Below are 22,617 nucleotides of genomic sequence, written 5' to 3'. Positions count from 1 at the left end.
CTTCAAGCAACACTAATTCTCATTGCAGGCAACAATGATGTTGATTGTATGTAGAATATTTGGAGGGGGCATTTGGTATGGGGTGATCCATCCAAGATTAAGGATGATGTGGGTGAAGGTGATGAGATTATAATGTTTGGGTGCACCATGGTGATCCTATATGGTAGCGATCTCAAATCACCACTCAACTCAATGATGGGATACTTATCCTTGAGGTCGGAAATTCAAGATCACCCTTGGACAGTGATCTTGGGCTAAAATTTTAAGACAAATACCCCTCAATCTTGCAAAAAATTGGTATATCAATATACCATTAATATATTATATCAATATTATATATATTGTATTATATTATATTGATATTATATATTATATTTATGATATAATTACGTTATAATATATTTATTAATCATATTATGATTCAATGATAATTTTAAATTAGAGTAGAAATATCTTATTGTACTCTATGTTTATATAATAAAAGTATTTAATGTATTACTTCTATTTGCCTTATTTTTTTAATCAAAATAAATATTCATATTAATAGATAATATATAATAATTTTATAATAATAATTAATATATTTTTATAGGATTATTATAGGACTAATGAATATATTTTTATATAATATATTAATAATTAATATTAGTAATATTTTATTATAACACTTTTTAATGATTAATAAATATATTTTTAGAAATTTATCGTAGGTAGTTTTAGTATTATATAGTCGGTGATCTTGGATTCTTATGGAATACCAAATAGATTACTCGTATATACCTAATGATCTTTAATCATTGGATCATGGCCGACCAAATATAGTGATTTTATATCACTGGGGATCAAATCACCATAGGATTCAGATCATCGGTGATCTTAGATCACTATAGTGATTCTATTTGGGTTACTAAACACTGCCACAAAGATGCATGCAGTTCCTTGATGTAGTAGCAAATATGCAGTAATCCTCTCATCTTTAGAATCCAATTGATTGTTGCACTAATTGTTTGTTTTGTGTCATCTGAAGGTGCTGATATGTTCCCGCAATGGAAGTGTGTACTCATTTGATTTGGTGAGCTCTGGTGCTCAACGTGTTTAAATTGATATTTTTCCACTTTATTTTCAATGGTTTATCTAATTTTACATGCAAACCCTGAGCAAGAGTACCCTATGAGAAATCATATGCAATTTTTATGATATTTGCCTGGTGCAGGAAATATGATGTGAAATGATAAGCGAATTTAAAATTTATCGGCAGCTTATATTTAAAATGCTAAATATTGGAAGTTCATTCCTACATGACTGATTATAGAAGTCCCAACCTGCACAAGTTTACAAATTTAATTTGCACTAGTTGTCATTTAGATGGATGTTGCTTGTTTTGTACGCATAAGACACTTGAAATGGTCACTGAAGTATGCAGATTTGCTCGTGTTACCAGAGATATGAACTGATAGATGGTCACAACTCCTGTCAATCTGAACTGGTAAGTGTTATTTGCAGGAACAAGGAGCTTTAATTTGGGAATATCAAGTTGGAGACCCAATCACTTCGTCTGCTTATGTTGATGAGCACACCCAGTTCAAATCCAACCCTTCCTATCCATGTGACCGGTAAATGGAATTATTGGTGACCAAACGTCTCAGATCCATTTTGTCCCCTAGAGAAATCTTCAGTTATCTATTCATTTTCAGGTTGGCTTGCATCTGCAGCAGTTCAGGAAGCATCCATGTCATTCGGATAAATGAAGATGCCAAGCAAGAGATGATTCATCTGGAAGGGGTTCCAGAGAGCTCACCTGTACAACAGTTTGCGGTCATGGACCTTCCGGGGGATATCTTCTCTTCACCAGTAATGATCAGCGGTCGCATCTTTGTTGGTTGCAGAGATGATTATATCCATTGCATCGCAGTGGTTCCCTGACATCATTAAGTGATTTTATATGGGACTGTCACATATGTCAATAGAGACCATCCCTACTGGTTCATGCCAGTGGTAGATTAGTGTCAGACAAATTCGCACATCACCTGTTGGAAAAGGATGACAAGAATTCCGATTCCGTTGCAAATTCAGCTATAATATCCAAATGCAATTCACTGTCCTTGGACTCTTGATGGCAAATCAAGTACTGTACATTTGCACATGCTCTCAAGGTGTCAACAACATTGTCTTTGTTGTTTTAAGCGTCCCGCATGCTACAGATCTACTGGATCCTCCTGTGGTGTTACCTGACATGCACGGTGAATCTGAGTGGGACCTCAAGCAATTGGTGACTTTGTTCTAATATGCAACCAAGAGACAAATAGAGGTTCAATTCTGTCCTGAAAGCTGTCTGCAGGAGCTGACCTGTCTAATTGGAAGGGATGAGAATCGAAACAGCCATTCTTACATCTTGACAATTGTCTGCAGGAAGTTAATGAGAACTCGAAAGTTGTCCCAGCAAAATAATTGCCTCTACCTTTTCTAAGATTGTTTCTAGGTAATTGATAGCTATGGTGTCCATATGGTTGCACCCATGTTCTGCTTCAAGGAAAGGGACAAAATTATATCCAAATATATTGGCATGATAGATATCATGTCGGAGAAAGGATGAGCTTTGGTGCAATAGTTTAGGTTCAAAATATGGAAACAATTTTTTTTGAATTTTGGGATAAAATTGTATATATTTGACTCTCTCTAGATCTCGCAATGGTGGGAGTTTTGTGCACTCAACTATCCTTTTTTTTTTTTTTTTTTAATAAATACTATGTTGGAATCATGTCAAGAGGTTGCATGAAAACTATCTATCCACATCTAAACCTATCAATTGTGCACGTGCTGGCTATTTTATATTCCAATTGTATGTTTGGCTGCATGGAAATTGATAGAAAATGGAAAGCTAAGGGTTATTTAGCATTTTTTTTCTTATTTTTTTTAAAGAAAACAAAATCATAGAGTATTTGGTGCTGTTGCTATACTTTCTTTTAATGTCATTTTTATTTTTTCTAAAAAATATAGGTAATAAATTTTTTTTTTTACTAGTTTTAAAATAAGAAGGATATTTATATATTTTATCAGCAGTGTACTTATTATATCCATTATTGCTGACATTTTCATGCCCAATTTCATCACACCACCTTTGCAATCATGGCCTTTATCATCAGTTCAGCAACACTACCACCGTTGGTCCTCACCACCACCGTTCCTATGCTACTGCCTCTACCATCTTTGCCACCATTAGTATCATCTTGATTATCATTTTAATATTTATAATTTTTTTGAAAAATATAATTTAAAAATAAAATAAAAATAAAAATTATATTTTTATGTTTTTAAAATAATAAATGGAATTGATGCTAAATGGCATTTAAGATTTTTCATGAAAATGAAAATATTTTCCACAAATGTTACTTATAAGTTTTCCAAATTTGCTACCTTTTTCCAAGCAATTCTTGTTGCATTCAAAGACACCGTTAATTTATCCTGACTTATGCTACAGTTTTTTTTTTTTTTTTTGAATTTTTCAATCGAAGCGCAAGAAAAGTTAAACTCCAATTTCTCCTGCATCGCTTGGAGTTTTTGGTTAAACATTGATCTATAGTTGCCCCGCTTTAAATGGCCTTCAGGCTATTCCGATTCATCGTTGACTGAATTTTTGTTTCTCGGCAAAGTGGTGAAGATACATGTATATCAACATTGAAGATAGCATTTGCAGAAATCATCTTCCATTCCTTGGATTTTATTTTTCTCTCTATTTTTGAAAGTAATAGATCTTTGTTACCAAAATCTCTGAAGTTTCGACGTAAAGAAAGGGTTTTATCAAATATGCTCAATCTAGTTCAGTTTTCTGGGGTTTTGGAAACCTGAAACAGAAAAAGAAAACGATAGCAAATGTACCCCAATAAAATTAATAATGTGTTATTTTTCTGTGGTCCTGCACTGCGAGATTGCCTTGAGGTTTTCCCGCAGATTGCCTTGAGTAACTCTGGCAGGCAAAAGGATTCCCAAGCATTCAATAATGCCTTGAGATTTTCCCATAGATTGGCTCGAGTGACTGGCAGGTAAAAGGGTTCCATTGCATTCAATAATGGCTGAGAGGTTCACCAGTAGACAACCAAAGAATTGAGCTTCTCATGGTTGGTTTGATCATACAGAGGCAAATTTTGCTGCAACCATCCAAATGAAATAGGTGTAATGCTTGTTATCGGCTCAGTCTTGCTGTTCAATGTGTTGGAATAGGTATCCGTCATTTTTTCCCCAAACTTCTTTTGATGTGATTGCTACAAATCTGATGAGAACATTTATATAAACACTTATAACTCTTACAACAATTCAAATGACTGAATACCTAACTAAAAAATACAGTAACTCCAAGGGGCACTGTGTTCCCATAACTTGTTATTCAAGCACCACCAACCCCAAGTGCCACAAATAAAGCACCAATGAGGGAAAACAAATGAAGCCAGAACATGTAGTACCTCCATATTTCTACTGTGTCTAGCACAGTGATTATCTAAGGAAATATGAGTGTTGACACATAACCAAGCAAAAATTTAGCTCTTTAGACATCAACATATACCTGCCGCTTATCTGTGATCATCAAGTATACATTATATAGAAATGGGTGCAGGCAATTTCACCGTCGAAGAGCAAAGGAAGATATCCACCAAGATAGACGCATACTAAAGCAATTGATAATATATCATGGGCATACAATGGGAGATCATTGTCCATCAACTACTTAATATGAGTCGTGAACCATAAGAAGCTGCAAGGTCACCTGTAAGTCCTGGCAATGAAAAGTTAAACCATGCGAGATGTATGAACCTAGTAGTTGAGGTAGCAGAGATGCGTGTGGAGCCATCCTATAATACAGCAACATCCAAGCTCAAGTGGCTGCCAATGAGCAGAAGTTCGAATAAGTGACAGGAGCATCATTAGATTCTCCATGTCTGCTTACTTGACACCAAACCTGCTCAAGGCTCTCATTGCTTCTGCTATTGGCAGGCTGTCATGTCCCAAACCCCACACTTAGTTAGCCACGTGACATGGGTGTATATCTCCTAGAGTGTAATTCTAAAGTATATGCCAGACCTGATATATCTGAATTAAAATATTTAATTCTGAGAGATAAATAGCTAAGGCAAACCATATATAATATTTTTTATTGAAAATTAAAGTTATCTAAAAATATATGGTTTAGATACTTCTAGTATCAGTTACAAAACTTAATTGCTACTATCTCTCACCAAAAAGTTTCAACTTAGTCTGATCTAGTTTGATTTTTGTGGCTCTAAAAAGAAATAAAAATAATAATATGAGCTAACATCTTAGTAGGGATTTTCTAACCATACACAAATGTATAAAAAGATAATAATTTTTTAATAAATATATCCATTGAGAAAATAATGGTTTAAGTCTCCGCAATTAATAATTGTGTATTCATTTACCTATCTCTATAATGATATTAGGATATTCATCAAATTCAAGATATAATAATTTAGATGTATACAGTACTTCATCAACAATAGCTCTAATATTTTCATTATATATAATTAGATAAGAAATTTCATTCCACTAAGATTTCATTTTTAATTATTATTATTTCTGTTAACACTAGTACTAAGCTATTATTCTCATTTATTATCTTATTATAATATGTCTAATATGGATCGGATCATAATTTCTAGCATTTAGACTATTCATGGTCATGCTCCTACTCGTCACTGGCCATACTAATAAAAGTATTATAGTTCTATTCATGACGAGGCCATACTAATAAAAATATAATATTTTTGCCAATGGCGAGGATATACCGATAAAAATACCATATTTCTACCTATGGAGAGGCTATCTTATATCGTGATTAGTCCAGTTACCTCAATTTTAGATTATTATAAATCATTCATTTCATTTTATTATTATTATTATTTTATAAATTATTTTTATATGTTATATTTACGTAATTGGCATAATTTAGAATCATAAAGAATTAAAGCTTACAATACATGCAGGTATGCAATGCCCATAGATTCTAACATATGATACCAAATATTTATAATTAATGTATATAGTTGTGATTAGAGATCCTTATCTCTAATAGCTTGCAAAATTCATCCAATACCAACTTAAACCACCGCACAACTAAAACATCCGATTCATCCTAAATCAACATTCGGGGTTAGAAAATTTAGAAATCACTCTCTTTTCTAACTTACATAATTATGACTTAATTTTTTTGATTTCTAAGACTCAATATATCATTCTACCCATATGATAATAATCCACAATTAGCTTAAGAAATTAATGGACTAGACTTTATCTCAATTAGTAAGTCCGAAAGAGACTCCACACCAATCTTTTTTGATCTCAATATGTTGAAAACTAGGAAAACGAATAAAGTCAAGATTAATCTTTGATTAAGATTAACCATCAGCACAAGAAGGACATAAGGATAGATTAAAGAAGAACATAAGGATATAGAGAGATTAAGAGGAAGATAGTAGAGGGCTTGGTCCATCTTTGAGTAGTAGAGTAAGAGAACAAATAGATAACTAGGCCTATTGCCAAAAGAGAGAAGAAAAGAGATTTATTTCTCTTTTGGTGAAGGAAGTGATGGCCATAACATCCTCTATTTGGCTGCAACCCATGAGGAGGGTTTCATCCTTCAAAATAGAAATTAACAAGAAGAACATAAACCAACAAGAAGAATACGAAGACAAGAAGTTAGATTTAACATTTACCTATGTGAAGGATCAAGAAGAGATGGGTTAACATCTAGCATGGAGGAAGAGGAGAAGAAGAAGAGAAGAAGAAAAGAAGAAAGGAAGAGAGAAAACACAGGGCAAGAGAGTGTTCAAGAGAGAGAGCATGGGAAGGAGAGAGTTGTTGGGATTTTATGATTTCATAGATGCAAAAATTTTCAAGATATATATGTAGTGAAAATTTAAAAAATTTAGATTAAAATTATTTTAATCTAAGCATGCATAAGATCAAATCTTTAAAGCATGCAACAAGATCTATATATATGAGATAGGATTTAGATACAGAAATTAAATAAAAAAGTAGAGAAGATCTAATCTTTATACCTTCATGTGGATCGATCTACATTGTGAACCGATGATCGTGGATATTTTCAGAAGGTCTCTTAAAGTCATACAAGCATCCGACCTCTACGGATATCTATACCAGACCTCGATCTGATCAGAAGCTTCTTAATCTCACTGGGCTGCTAACTCTCTTGCAGAGATTATATCTTGATGGTTGAAGATGACTCTTCTTTCCTCTCAAGACCCTCTTAGAGAAAAAGAAGAATAATAGGAGGAGAAAGATCTCTACGCTAGACATCATGAGAATGAATGTCCAACTCTTGGACATCTATGGAAGAGAAGACATGTCCAACTCTTTGACATCTAGGGAGAAAAAAAAAATGTCCACCTTTTGGACAAAGAGGGAGAGAGGAAGAGACCTTAACAACCAAACTTTGATTGTAAGAAAGAAGGGATGAAGCCCTAACTTCCTTAGCACCCCACCCTTTTCTTCTTCTTTTTTGTGTGCCACACCCTGTCACGCCGTCCCCTCTCTTTTTCTCTTCTTTACATGCCACAACAACCTCCAAAATTAGCATTAGATCTGATAAGAGGTGCCCCCTATTTATCCCTAACAATTAGGGTTAGGTTGGGAGGGAGTTAGGCTATTAAAGTCCTTAAAAGAGAAGGACTTCTCCCTTGCCGCCCCATCCTTCCTCTTTTGCGCCCACATCACTCACGAAAAAACTACTTGGGGCATGATTTATTTCACACAAAAACAAGTGGGCGTGGGGTATCATGGGTGGCTCCTCATGGGGCTTCCATAAGTGGCGTTGGGAGAGAGAGAGTTATAGTAAATTGGGACTCATCTTTAGGTAGCTGTTTAAATCAAATCAAACTCCAATCAATCTTAATTTAATTAGAAATTGATTAGACCCAAGGAGATTAAAATTCTAGTCAAATTAGGAACCCAAACTCTCTTGATTAAATCTTAATCTAATTAAAAATTAAATAGCACTTAAATCCTAATCAAATTAAGAATTAGTCTCCCTTATAATTGAGTTATCTCATAATCCAATTAGACTTGATCAAATCAAATCCAAAGTAAGCCAAATTGAATCCCATTCAATTAAACTTGTTCCAAGCTCCATTGCTCAATCAAATTGAACCAATTAGCAATCTAATTACTAATTTATCCTCCTATAACTCACTAACTCTTAGTGGGTTATTTAATTATAACTTTTGCATTTAGTTAATCATCAATCATGTTGATGATTAAATCCTATTGCGATTCATAATCATAATTCAACTATCTGATTAGTCAAAAATCTTTTTTGTGTGTAATGCTATAGGTTCTATTCTATCTGGTAGTAAGACATATTGTGATCTCTATCACAATATCATTGAAACTCCTTTCAATGGATTGGAACCATTCCAACTTTGCCCATCAAGGATCATCGATTATCAAGATAATACTTATGGATCTCATAATTTATCAGTCACACCTCACAGTATGTAATGGCAATCCAGCAAAATAAAAGGTGATGAATCTCTAGGTACAGTTATCGTGTGATTCAGTCCCTCTGTTGTAGTCCCGACCAGATGGTAGGTCATAGGTAAATCATCAAACCTCAACATCGGTTATATGATAAATTTAATTAGCTCGAGTTCGTTTGTGATTCTCATGAAAACTCTTTTTCATCAATCATATTGCTATGGCTATAGACTTTAAGAACTTTATCTCTCAAATCCCTATAAAACTATTTTCCTCTACTAGGATCGATAGATTCCATCTAGATGCGCATCCTGCTCCTATAGTAGATCAACTATCACCAACATCTACTATATGGACTCATTGAGATCATATTTATATGTAGTCAAACTCCAGCAGTCTCATTGTGAGCAGCTATGGCATCGTAGGTCAAAGGATCAGTCACACTACTGTAGCATCGAGTAAGTCAATAACGAATGAGCAGATATCCATGTGACTTCTCATATTGGTCACACTTAGTGCTAGTTATTCTTTAACAACCACCTGCACTCTCGCTCCAATATCCCTACATCGCAGACTTGAGACTCGTCTGTCTAAAAGAAGTGATCCATGCATCAGTCTGTCCGGACCTATTACCATCTCCATGATGATCCTATGACCAAGAGCAATTTAGAAATTAACCATTAACGACATATGCCTTAAATTTTTAATTCTTTGAGAATATATATTATCATTTTGTTAATTTCTTGGATGATTCATGGACACATACAATATGAATGATTATAAAACTATCCATTAAGTATAAAAATCATATCCTAGAAATATAATATGCGTCAGCTAAGATTGTCTTTTAGGACATATTTAACAATCTTTTACTTGTGCTAAAGCCAACTTACATATACCAAGCCCTATCTTCTTAAGACAGGCTTTGATTTTTGGCTGGCTAAGTGACTTAACTAGTGGGTCTATAATATCTCATGTGGAGTATACTCTTTGTACCTCTATGTATTTCTACATGAGGTAGTTGCATATACTACTGCTCTATGTGCTTAGATTTCTGGTGAGACTTTGACTTCTCAACGAGAGCTATGGCGCCATTATCTTTGCAGTACAGTGTTATGGTATCTGATAACATAACATCCAGTTCTATAACTAACATTAGAACCAGAATGCATCCTATACATCTAAGCGTACTTAGCTTTCATTGATCGGTTGCTTGAAATCCTTCCAATATACCAAACCAATATTGTATAAGAATATATCTTGATGTAGACATTCTATTACCAGCATCCATGTATCCTTCCACTCCTAGCTCTGATCCTTCTCCAAATATCAGGAACAAATCCTTAGTGCTTCTCAAGTACCTAAGGATATTTTCATAGCAATCTAGCGCTTCTAGCCTAGATTCGATTGATATCTACTTGTGACACTTACAGCAATAGCTATATCAAATCGAGTATATACTCCTATGCCTAAGAGGATAGCTGACCCCTTTCAGAGGTTTCTATACTGAATCTTTTCAGCATCTCCTCAATATACTTTTCTGAAAAAACCCAAGCATCCACTTGGATCTATCTCTATATATCTTTATATTTTCAGAATATAGGATACTTGCCCTATATTTTTGATGGAGAATTCTATATACAACTATATTTTAACTGATGTCAGTATGAGATACTCTCAGTCAGGAGGATGTCATCTACATATAATACGAGGAATGTGACAGCACTCTCACTAACCTTCATGTAAATACATAATTTCTTCTCATTCCTGATCAAATAATTTAATTACATCATCGAAATGAATGTTCTAACTCCCAGATTCTTGCAGACTTTGTGATATCTATCATAGAAAGTGAAACCATAGACTACTCCATTCAGATATCTTCTTAAGATATCCAATCAAAAAAGCTATTTCACATCTCTTTATCGGAGTCGATGTCTAGCATCGTCTCATTACAGATTTTGGGATCATCTCTATGTTCCCTATCTCCCATGAGAAATATTTTTTTCTATATCCTCTATGAGCATACCTAGGTATCTTTGGAGAGGATGGGAGATCCTGTAAAATCTATGATGTGGAGGTATTACATGTACTGGCTCATTATGAATAGGATTTTTAAATCCTATGACTTGTTGCTCTTCATAGACTATCTCTTTGAGCTCAACTTTTCTCCCACTGCTTCATCTTGGATAAACCTTTTTCCAAGAAGATAGCTTCATGGGTCACAATCGCATTGTGATCCTTTAGGAAGAAAAAACAGTATCTCAAACTCTTTTAGGATATTCTATAAAAGGAGTTCTCATAGATCTAGTCTCTAACATGTCTGTCTGTGTCCTTGATACGGACTAGACATCCCCAAATCTTGAGATAATTAAGACTCGATTTTTTACCATGCCATATCTCATATGGTGTGGTAGAACGAATTGAGAGAAAACTTTATTCTATAAGCAAATTTCAAAAATAAAGCATGTCCCTAAAGAAATAAAAGTTATATCAGTGAATTTCATCATGGATTAGATCATATCTTATACAGTCTCACTCCTCCTCTTAAATATCTCATTGAGCTGAGGTGTACTTGGAGAGGTCTACTATGAAACTATACTATTTTTATAAGATAATCAAAAAAATTTTTACTTTAGTATTGCATCCTCGATCGGATCGAAGTATCAGTTGAAGAAAATATGCGGTAGTACAGTACATGTGGTTTTAAAATTTTATGCTGTGAAAATGAATGATTAAATAATTTAATCCTAATCATATATATAAGATCTAATCTTAAACTACTATATCATAATCTTTGATATGAAAAATATATACTTTAGATTTAAAAGCAAAAAGACACATTGATCTCATCAATACTGAAATCTCAGATCTAACTATTAGATCTACCATAGGAATCAAGATAAGTTAGAGATCATTATCAAATAAATTTTGATCTTGATCTCCTCTAGTCCAATGGTTGGAGAAGGTATTTTTCAGATCACTTGCAGCCACATGGAGTCATCTAGCTTCTACAAAAAAATCTACACGAAGACTGGCGCAGATTAGGGGCTCGAAAATACTAGTCTGCAAGCAACTTCGACAGCTGATCTCTTCCTTCTTCTTCAAGTATCTTGGATACTCTAAAGTAGTAGGTGATCTAGAGGAGGAAGAGAGGAGGAGGTGAAGAGCTCTAAAAAATAAAAAATAGTAAGAAAATTGATCATGGGATGTCCAAGAGAGAGGACCCCTTTTTATAGACTAAGAATTAGGATTTTTTCAAGAAAGGGTGCCAATAGTCCATGCCAAAACCACCTTTTGGCATCCCAAAAAATTTTAAGAAAACCACTAAGATATGGAGAAGAATTTTGGAGTCTCACACATCAAAAGATTCTCTAAAAAAAATAAAAAAAAATAATATGATGCCAATAATATTTCATGTATGAATTTTTTTTTCTAGTTTACATCTTATCTCTAAATCGGATCGCATTCGAATTAGGCAAGAGATAAGATTATGACTCATCAAATATTGTTGCCCACTCTTATTGGACCCTCTATCATGATACCAAAAATCATAATCCAAATCCAATTAGGCATGGAAAAATTGGCATGGGTTCAGGAGTGGCGCAAGAGAAAAGGATAGAGTCCAAGTTAATAAGGACTCTTCATTTCCAATTCTGATTCTAATCCAAATCAAATTTGGATTGAACCAACTGATAGAAATGAATCTAATCCAATTAGAAACTCAAATATCTCATCAAATTCCTAACCCAATTAGGAATTAGCCGAGTCAAAACCCTGATCAAATTAGGATCAAATTTTTTTTGTATTCGGGCTCGATCATATCAAATCCAATCACAGTCAAATTGAATCCAATTCAATTAGAGTTGATCCAAAGCTCTTTGCTTAATCAAATTGAGTCAATTAGTAATCTAATTACTAACTAATTCTCTATTAATAGTAGAGTCTCAGTCTCAGTGGGACTCTCCCACAGAGTCTCAGTTCGAGTAGGACTCTTTACCAGAGTCATAATCTAATTGGACTCTTTAGCCATTAGATCTGATCAAATCTTCTAATGTGTGTGACCCCATAGGTTCGAATCTAAGTCGGTAACATAGAAACAACTTCTTCTACTAATCGATGTAACCATCTAATGATGGTGACCCAACGATCGGATAGGTCGAAGTATTGCAAAGCAACCTTCTAGAGCCTACTGGCATATGGTTACCATATAATTCATCTTTTTGACCCAAATATTCAAGGTGACCTAAAGTTTAACTGTCAACCCTAATTTAGTCGACCACATTGTATTTCAATCTTTTAAATCTATCTCATGGATTACTCTGGCCAAGATTTTACTGAATTGAAATACACTAATGCATATCTCCTACTAATTCAGAGGGGTCAATTTTATCTTGACTCACACATCGACTTGACAAGTACTTGACTGTATCCAGTATCCTTCCATCACTGAGTTAAAAACGTAGATAGTCTGGTACTAAAGTATAGTGAATTGCATACAAGTCACCATGGTGGTCTCAGGTCTGAGGGACACTTATACCCATACCCTTCATGAGCTACTCTTAACAGCAGAGTGCTCGGTACATGATCACGTTCGGTACGAATGTACTCTTACATTCCATCTGTATGTCATAATAGTGTCTCCACACTCCTTGGTTAAGAGGACAATCAACTCATATGACACACAACGACCTATACTTGATATCGTTATTATCCTAGTAATAGTGTATCATTTGGTTACAAATATTTTTAAGGACTTAACGACAAATCCTCTTTTGCCGATTAATTATAATCCTAAGAACTCTATTACAACACAGGAGTTCAAAGATGATCAATTTATAATGAAAATACTAAATAATTTTTATTAATAAAAATTTATATATAATTTATAAAATGAGCACAATCATCAACAGACTGACGATTGATTTTGGGATATATTTTCGAACAACTCCCACTTGAACTAAAGCCAATCGGTACAGTATCAAATACCTATCTTCGACTTGTGGTCATCGAACTCCTTGATTCCAAGAGCTTTAGTAAATGGATCGGCCAGGTTCTCCTTTCCATCGATCTTCTGAAGGTCAATGTCACCTCGATCCACGATCTTTCAGATAAGGTGATAGCGGTGCAGAATATGTTTGGTGCACTGATGGGATCCTACCTCCTTGGCTTGAGTAATGACTCCAGTATTGTCACAATATAACAAGACAGGGCCATCAGTAGAGGGTGCCACTTCGAGCTCATCGATGAATTTTTGTAACCATACATCTTCCTTCGCAGCATCGAATACCGCAATATACTCTGTTTCACAAATAGAGTCTGCCACAGTATGCTGCTTGGAGTTTTTTCAACAGATCGCTCCATCATTTAGGATAAAAATATAACCTAACACACTCTTGCTATCATCATGGTCTGATTGAATGCTGGAGTCAGTGAACTCCATAAGTTTCAAGTCAGTTTCACCATACACAAGCCACTGGTCTTTAGTATTTCTTAAATACTTAAGAATGATTTTTACGATCTTCCAGTAGTTTTCTCTTGGATTAGACTGATATCTACTCACTACCCCTAGTGAGTATGCCACATCTGGTCTCGTACATATCATGGCATACATAATAGAATTCACTGTCGAAACATATAGAACTCTACTCATACGCTCTCTCTCTTGAGAAGTTATCGGACAATCTCTTTTCGAAAGAAAATTTTTTTGACCTATCGGAAGATAGCCTTTTTTAAAATTCTCTATGCTGAACTGTTTCTGCATGGTATCTATGTACGTGGATTGGGAGAGTCCGAACAGCCTCTTAGATCTATCCCTATAGATCTTCATCCCTAGGATGTAAGCTGCTTTTTCCAGATCTTTCATGAAGAATTATGACGACAGCCACACTTTTATTCCCTATAATGCAGGGACATCATTTTTGATTAAGAGAATGTCATCTATATAGAAAATAAGAAATATAATTATTAGATCATTATCTCACTTATATATGCAGGGTTTCTCTAGGGATGGCAATGGATAGGGTTTGGGTCGGGTAGTATACTACCCATCCCCAAACCCGAACTTAATACCCTATACCCAAACCCTACCCGATACCCAATCGGGTAAGAAAAGAGATACCCATCCCCATACCCAACGGGTTCGGGGATACCCGTGGGTAACCCAGTTTCCCATACCCAATCCATACCCGCCCCATACCCATCCATTCTATACCAAAAAAAAAGTAAAATAATTTTATGCATATTATCAATCAAAAATAAAATTATCAATTATACATATATACATACATACATACGCACATACACACTTCTAACACACACACATACATACATGCATACATATATGCATGCATACATATACATACATACATATATATAATTATATATATATATAGAGAGAGAGAGAGAAAGAGAGAGAGATCATATATATGTGTGTGTATATTTGTGTGTGTGTGTGTGTGTGTGTATATATATATATATATATATATATATATATATGTATATGTATATGTATATGTATATGTATATTCGGATATGTATATATGTATATGTATATGTATATATATATTCGGATATGTATATATGTATATGTATATGTATATATATATTCGGATATGTATATATGTATATATATATATATATATTCGGATATGGGTTCGGATATTACCCATATCCATAGGTTCGGGTCGGGTTCGGGTAGAAAATAGCACTACCCATACCCTACCCATACCCGTACTATAGTTTTCGGGTTTTACCCAAACCGAATCCAAACCCAGTCAAACCTTATTTTTCGGGTTTGACCGGGTTCGGGTAGGGTGTATACCCATCGGGTCGGGTTAATTTTGCCATCCCTAGGTTTCTCTCCATTCTTAACGAAACCATACGTTCTGATCATCTTATCAAAACATATGTTCCAACTCTGAGATACTTGCTTCAATCCATAAATGAATTTCTGAAGCTTGCACACCTTGGACTCATTTGTAGATATAAAATCTTTAGGTTGTATCATATACATCTCTTCATTCAGCTCTCCATTTAGAAAAGCTATCTTCACATCCATTTGCCAGACTTTATAGTCCAAGTATGCTGTTATTGCAAGCATAATTTGAATGGACTTGAGCATTGCTATAGGAGAAAATATCTCATCATAGTCAATACCATAATGCTGATGATAGCTCTTGGCAACCAAATAAACTTTATAGATCTCCACCTTTCCATCTGTGCCCCTCTTCCTCTTGAAGACCCACTTACACCCTATGCGTTTAACCCCTTTAGATGGGTCAACCAATGTCTATACATCATTGACCTTCATGGACTCCATTTCGAATTTTATGGTTTCAAGCCATTTATCAGAGTCGGACCTCTGCATTGCATCCATGTAGGTGATCGGATCCTCATTGTTCTAATCAAGTTCGACAGGATTCTCATCCCGGATCAAAAAATCTAAGTATCTATCTGATTGACGTGGTACTCTATTGGATCGCCTTAAGGATGTTTGTTATTGGGCTCTGAATTTGATCTTATCAAATTCGATTCAGATTCAATTATTGGTGTCAGTTCTCCTACCTGTCGAACTTCGTCAAGCTCGATTTTAGAAGCACTTATTCCTTCACTAAGATTTTTTTTTAAAAAAAATGTGCCTTACTGCTGACAAACACTTTTTGTTTAGCAGGTAGGTCAAAGTAATATCCCCTTGTTTCCTTGAGGTATCTTATGAAATTACATTTATCAGACCTAGGACTGAGCTTGTTAGTTTGTAATCGTTTAACATAAGCCGGACACCCCCAGACCCTAAAATTAGAGAGGTTCGACCTACGTCCTGACCATATCTCATATGATGTCTTACTAACTGACTTACTTGGAACATTATTAAGCACAAGACAGGCTATTTCAAATGCAAATCTTCAAAAAAAGATCGACAGAGTTGCAAACCCCATCATGGACCGAATCATATCCAACAAGATTCAATTCCTCCTTTTTGAGATGCCATTATACTGTGGTGTTCCTAGAGAGATCCATTGAGAGAGAATCTCATTCTCTCCTAGATATGTCAAAAATTCACTGAAGAGATATTCACCTCATCGGTCAGATCGAAGAATTTTAATATTTTTTTCAGTTTGTTTTTCTACTTTATTATGGAACCGTTTGAACATTTCAAATGATTCAGACTTGTGTTTCATCAAGTAGACGAACCCATACCTAGATAAATCATCTGTGAATGTAATGAAATAGCTATACACTCCTCTAGCACATATGCTCATGGGTCCACATACATCAGTATGTATCAAACCCAGCACATCACTGGCGCGTTCACCTTTTTCAGTAAAAGGTGACTTGATCATCTTTCCAAGCAAACAAGACTCACAAGTAGATAATGATTCATAATCATTTTTATCAAAAATTTTTTCTTGAGCTAACCTGTTCATCCTATTCTTATTGATATGATCTAGCCTATAATGCCAAAAGTAGACATCCATGACATCATCTATTTTAGAGCGTTTATTTGAAACGTACATTACATTATGCCTAGATATAATATAGATATCATTGTTCAACTGTCTACGTAGAATTGTAACACCATTCAAAATGATATCACAATTTTTTTTTATTGATATTTCATAATTAAAATTGACCAAAAGGCCTACAAAAATAATATTTAAAAAAAAACTAAGATAGTAATGACACTCATCAAAAATAATGTAACGAGACTCGAATACATGTTTGATGATTCCTAAAGCTAGAACTAAAATTGATCTTTAATCTCCAACATTCAGAAATCTCTCGCCATCTCCAAATCTCTTAGTGACCTGAAGATCCTGCAATGAATTGCAAATGTGAATAGGACTACCGGTATCCAATACCTAGGTCATTGTATCAAAAAGAGAGAAGTTACAAGGCATTATCATATAAGTATCTTATCCAGCAACTGCTGATAAACACCTTTTATTCAGCAGGTAGGTCAAAGTAATATCTCCTTGTTTCCTTGGGATATCCTATGAAATTACATTTATCAAATCTAGGACTGAGCTTGTCAGTTTTTTAATCATTTAACATAAGCCGGACACCCCCAGACCCTAAAATAAGAGAGGTTCGGCCTACACCCTGACTATATCTCATATAGTGTCTTACTAACTGACTTGCTTGGAATATTATTGAGTACAGGATAGGCTATTTCAAGTGCAAATCTCAAAAAAGAGATCGATAGAGTTGTAAACCCTATCATGGATCAAACCATGTCCAACAAGGTTCGATTCCTCTTTTCTGAGACGCCATTATGCTGTGGTGTCCCTAGAGAAATTCATTGGGAGAGAATCCCATTCTCTCCTAGATATGTCAGAAATTCACTGAAGAGATAATCACCTCCTTGGTCAGATCAAAAAGTTTTAATATTTTTTTTAGTTTATTTTTCTACTTTATTGCGAAACTGTTTGAACATTTCAAACGATTTAGATTTGTGTTTCATCAAGTAGATGTACCCATACCTAGATAAGTCATCTGCGAACGTAATGAAATAGCTATACCCTCCTCTAGTACATGTGCTCATAGGTCCACATACATCAGTATGTATCAAATCCAGCACATCTCTGGCTCATTCATCTTTTCCAGTAAAAGATGACTTGATCATTTTTCCAAGCAAACAAGACTCACAAGTAGGTAACAATTCATAATTATTTTTATCAAGAATCTCTTCTTGAGCTAACCTATTCATCCTGTTCTTGTTGATATGATCTAGCCTACAATACCGAAGGTAGGCATTCATGACATCATCTATTCTAGGATATTTATTTGAAACGTATATTACATTAGGTCTAGATACAACATAGATATCATTGTTCAACTATCCACGCAGAATTGTAACACCATTCAAAATGATATCATAAATTTTTTTTATTGATATTTCATAATTGAAATTGGCCAAAAAACCTACAAAAATAATGTTTAAAAGAAAACTAGGATAGTAATGAAACTCATCAAGAACAATGTAACGAGACTCGAATACAAGTTTGATGATTCCTAAAGCTAGAACTGAAATCGATCTTTCATCTCCATCGTTCAGAAATCTCTCGCCATCTCCAAATCTCTTAGTGACCTAAAGATCCTGCAACGAATTGCAAATGTGAATAGGACTACTAGTATCCAATACCTAGGTCATTGTATTAAAAAGAGAGAAGTTACAAGGCGTTATCATATAAGATCTTATCCAGCAACTGATTGCTTCTTCTTCTTTGGCCTGTTCGGGTCAAGAAAAGTGATATACTGAGAATAATTCCTCTTCCAGTGACTCTGCTTCTTACAAAAGAAGCACTTTGCCTGACTTTGATCAGCTTTGAACTTGAGTTTTTGGGACTGACTCCCAGCATTAGGCACCTTCTTATTCTTCTTCTTTTTCTCTTTCTTAAAGGGATGACGACTATCCGAAGAAGATCCTCTCACTAAATTCACTGTCTTCTTGTAGAATTGGTGATCCTTCTAAAAAGTTTGTAGTAACTCCAACAGACTGTGGTAGTTGACTACAGGCTTTGTCATTCTGAAATGACTGAGGAACGGCAGGTAGGACTTAGGTAGGGAGTTCAGGATCGCATCCTTTCCCAGCTGTTTGTGCAAGAAGAAGTCGAGTTTGCTCAATTTTTTAATCTGCTCGATCATATACAATACATGATCGGTAACAGATGCACCCTCCCTCATTCGGATGTTGAAAATGGTGCAACTAGTCTTACGCTGCTCAACATCATCAGGAGTACTAAAGGAATCCCTCAACACTTGAAGCATTTTCTCTGGCTGAGCCTCTTCAAACTTTTGATTGAACTCATCGTTTATGGAGGCCCACATGATGTAAAAAATTATGGTGCGATCATTGAGCTACTTCAAATAAGTATCTCGAATCGCTCTTTAGGCGTTAGGAGCAGGCTCCTCAGGTATCGGATGCGTTATCACATAAAGGATCCTCTCATGCTCTAGGACTATCTTTAACTTTTGATATCAATTATCGAAATTCGATTTGATAAGCTTTTCACTGTCCAATAGTAATCAGAGCGATAAGTTTGAGGCCATATTTGCACATACAAGAAAAATACAAAACCTAATTAGTTTATAAATTTATTGATCCTAAAGACTTGGACTTCAGTCTAAAGATCCTCCCATTATTTTATATGAATTCATAGCCTCTACCTTCAATTTAAAAAATTATCTTCATTCTTTAGCAGGTATTAGAATCAACACAGACTACATATAGGTCTGAAGATGGCTCGGTCAATCCGTATGCACCGATGGGTAGGTTTTCAATCAATTATTTCTCCAAACAACTTCTAGTATTTAATTTAGCTCTAGATTTTATTTCAGTAGGTGATGGGCCTCCACTGAAAGTTTCAGTTAGGTCAAACCATTAACATAAATCTACTTAATGATTCTAATTAATAAATGATCAGGTCTAAGGATGGCTCGATCAATCCAACCATCATCAAATAGTTTAAAGAGTCATCATATAATGAATGATAATTTCATTATTCAGAATGAACACCAGGCGGATGGCGCCTACAATGTCAATTATAAATAATAGATCCATTATCACTCATCTTAATGGGAGGCTATGATCTAGTTATCACCATAACCAGCTCATATTAGGGACCTAATAATTTACATGATTTAATCAATTTAGAGAAGTGAGAAGAGAAGATCAATCAGTAGACCATAATTTTCCCACTAACTTCACCAAGTCATTGAATAGGGTTAGGTCATGCTGATTGAACTGGCACCTAGATCAGTCACACTGATCAACCTTAATGGTATGGGCTAACTCAAATCACTTAGCAATCTAATCAAAATCTAGTTCACCAAATTGATCAGGTAAGTGAGATCGATGGGAGGATCTACTAAGCTTGCCTTAGACACCATTGAAATGGCTAGGTAACGCGCTTCCAATTAAAAACCACCGATCGAAATGCCAAACTTATCTTAGACACCAATTAATTAACTAGTTTTGATTTGATCAAACTAATGATTCGAGTTCAACCACTAAGCTACAATCAAGGTCCATTTGGTCCAATCAAAGATATAGACTTAACCATCTATAACTATTATATTAGAGAAATTCTGATTAATCCAATTCAATATTTGGTTAGACTTAATCAATTTCTCTATATGGTCAATTAATTTTTTGATTTTAATCTTAGGTCTTATCTAATTAAAGAGAAGGATCTGATTTGAGCTAACCCATGCCCCATGTTTTATGCAATGTCATTAGATCTAAATCATAATTCTAGATCTATTGAGTTTAACACTTAATTCTTAATTAAGTTTTACATCAATATGGTTAAGATTTTAAAAATAATTTTTTATGTAAATTTTTTATATTAAATTATAAATTTTTTTAGATCAAATTTATTTTTTTATAATTTTAAATCAAAATAATTTTGATTAAACAAGATTAGATGTAACTAACTTCTTCGCAACTTACATCACATACAACAAGATTTCAAGATCTAGAATTTTGCAAGAAAGTAAGTTTTCTCATTTCATTTTTTTCTTCATGGAACCTTACAATAGCACCCCTACATGCTCTGAAGAGCACCCTATTGAATGGAAAGAGAAGATCATGAAATCCTACTTGCTCTTATGACCGGACAGCCTGGTGATTATCCAATCTGAATACTTTGCTACTCAGAACATCTAATCTAAATAGATAATAATCAAATCTAAAAATAAACTAATTTAGATCTAATCTAAATCATAAATAATCAGATCAAATAAAAAAAAATAGATCTAAAATCATATTAATTCACATCAAAACAACCATGCTCTGATACTAGTTGAAGAAAATATGTGGTAGTACAGTACATGTGATTTTAAAATTTTTATACAGCGAAAATGAATGATTAAATAATTTAATCTTAATTACATGCATAAGATCTAATCTTAAACTACTACATCATGATCTATGATATAAAAATTATATACTTTAGATCTAAAAGCAAAAATATACATCAATCTCATCGATGCTGAAATCCTAGATCTAATTATTAGATCTACCATAGGAATCAAGATAAGTTAGAGATCATTACCAAACAAATTTTGATCTTAATCTCTTCTGGTTCAACGATTGGAGAAGGTGTTCCTCAGATCACTCACAGCCACATAGAGTTGTCTGGCCTCTATGAAAAAATTCACGTGAAGACTGACGTAGATCAGGGGCTCGAAGATGCAAGTCTGCAAGCAACTTCGACAGCTGATCTCTTCCTTCTTCTTCAAGTACCTTGGACACTCCAAAGCAGTAGAGGATCTGGAGGAGGAAGAGAGGAGGAGGAGAAGAGCTCTGAGAAACCAAAAAATAGGAAGGGAATTGATCATGGGATGTCCAAGAGAGAGGACCCTTTTTATAGACTAGGAATTAGGGTTTTTCCAAGGAAGGGCGCCAAGAGTCCACACCAAAACCACCTTTTGGTATCCCAAAAAATTTCAAAAAAATTACCAGGATGTGGAGAAGGATTCTAGAGTCTCACATACCAAAGGATTCTCTAAAAAAAATAAGAAAAAAAATAATATGGTACCAATAATATTTAATATATGAAAAATCTATTTTCTAGTTTACATCTTATCTCTAATTCAGATCACATTCGAATTAGACAAGAGATAAGATTATGACTCATCAAATATTGTCACCCACTCTTATTGGACCCTCTATCATGACACCAAAAATCATAATCCAAATCCAATTAGACATGGAGAAATTGGCATGGGTTCAGGAGTGGTGCAAGAGATAAGAATAGAGTCCAAGTTGACAAGGACTCTTCATTTCCAATTCTGATTTTAATCCAAATCAAATTTAGATTGAACCCACTGATAGAAATGAATCTAATCTAATTAAAAATCTAGATATTTCATCAAATTTCTAACCCAATTAGAAAATAGCCGGGTCAAAATTCTGATCGAATCAGGATCAAATTTTCTTTGTAATCGGACTCGATCATATCAAACCCAATCAGAGTCGAACTGAATCCAATTCAATTAGACTAATCTAACTACTAATTAATTTTTCAAATTGATCTTTGCTCAATCAAATTGAGTCAATTAGTAATCTAACTACTAATTAATCTTTGCTCAATTAAACTGAGTCAATTA

At 34.4% G+C, this 22,617-nt stretch overlaps 1 protein-coding gene across 5 annotated transcripts in view; it reads left to right on the top strand.

The window, feature by feature from the left end:
• LOC105060652 (putative acyl-activating enzyme 19) overlaps positions 1-2,740 on the top strand; it is a 28,635-nt gene extending 25,895 nt beyond the window's left edge. For 2 of the 5 annotated variants that reach the window (XM_019845826.3, XM_010944441.4), the window contains 3 exons: positions 1,028-1,072; positions 1,504-1,613; positions 1,695-2,739. In XM_019845826.3, coding sequence (XP_019701385.1) covers positions 1,028-1,072; positions 1,504-1,613; positions 1,695-1,923 — 384 coding nt within the window. In that variant the 3' untranslated portion in view covers positions 1,924-2,739. Of the gene's footprint in view, positions 1-28; positions 308-1,027; positions 1,073-1,503; positions 1,614-1,694 lie in introns of those variants that run through there. The other 3 variants (XM_073250045.1, XR_012137479.1, XM_073250046.1) reach the window with 3 other exon arrangements.
• The last annotated feature ends 19,877 nt before the right edge of the window (positions 2,741-22,617 follow it).

The sequence above is a fragment of the Elaeis guineensis genome, chromosome 16, assembly GCF_000442705.2.
Source record: "Elaeis guineensis isolate ETL-2024a chromosome 16, EG11, whole genome shotgun sequence".
Classification (NCBI taxonomy): Eukaryota; Viridiplantae; Streptophyta; class Magnoliopsida; order Arecales; family Arecaceae; genus Elaeis; species Elaeis guineensis.
This window is presented reverse-complemented; position numbering and strand designations above follow the sequence as displayed.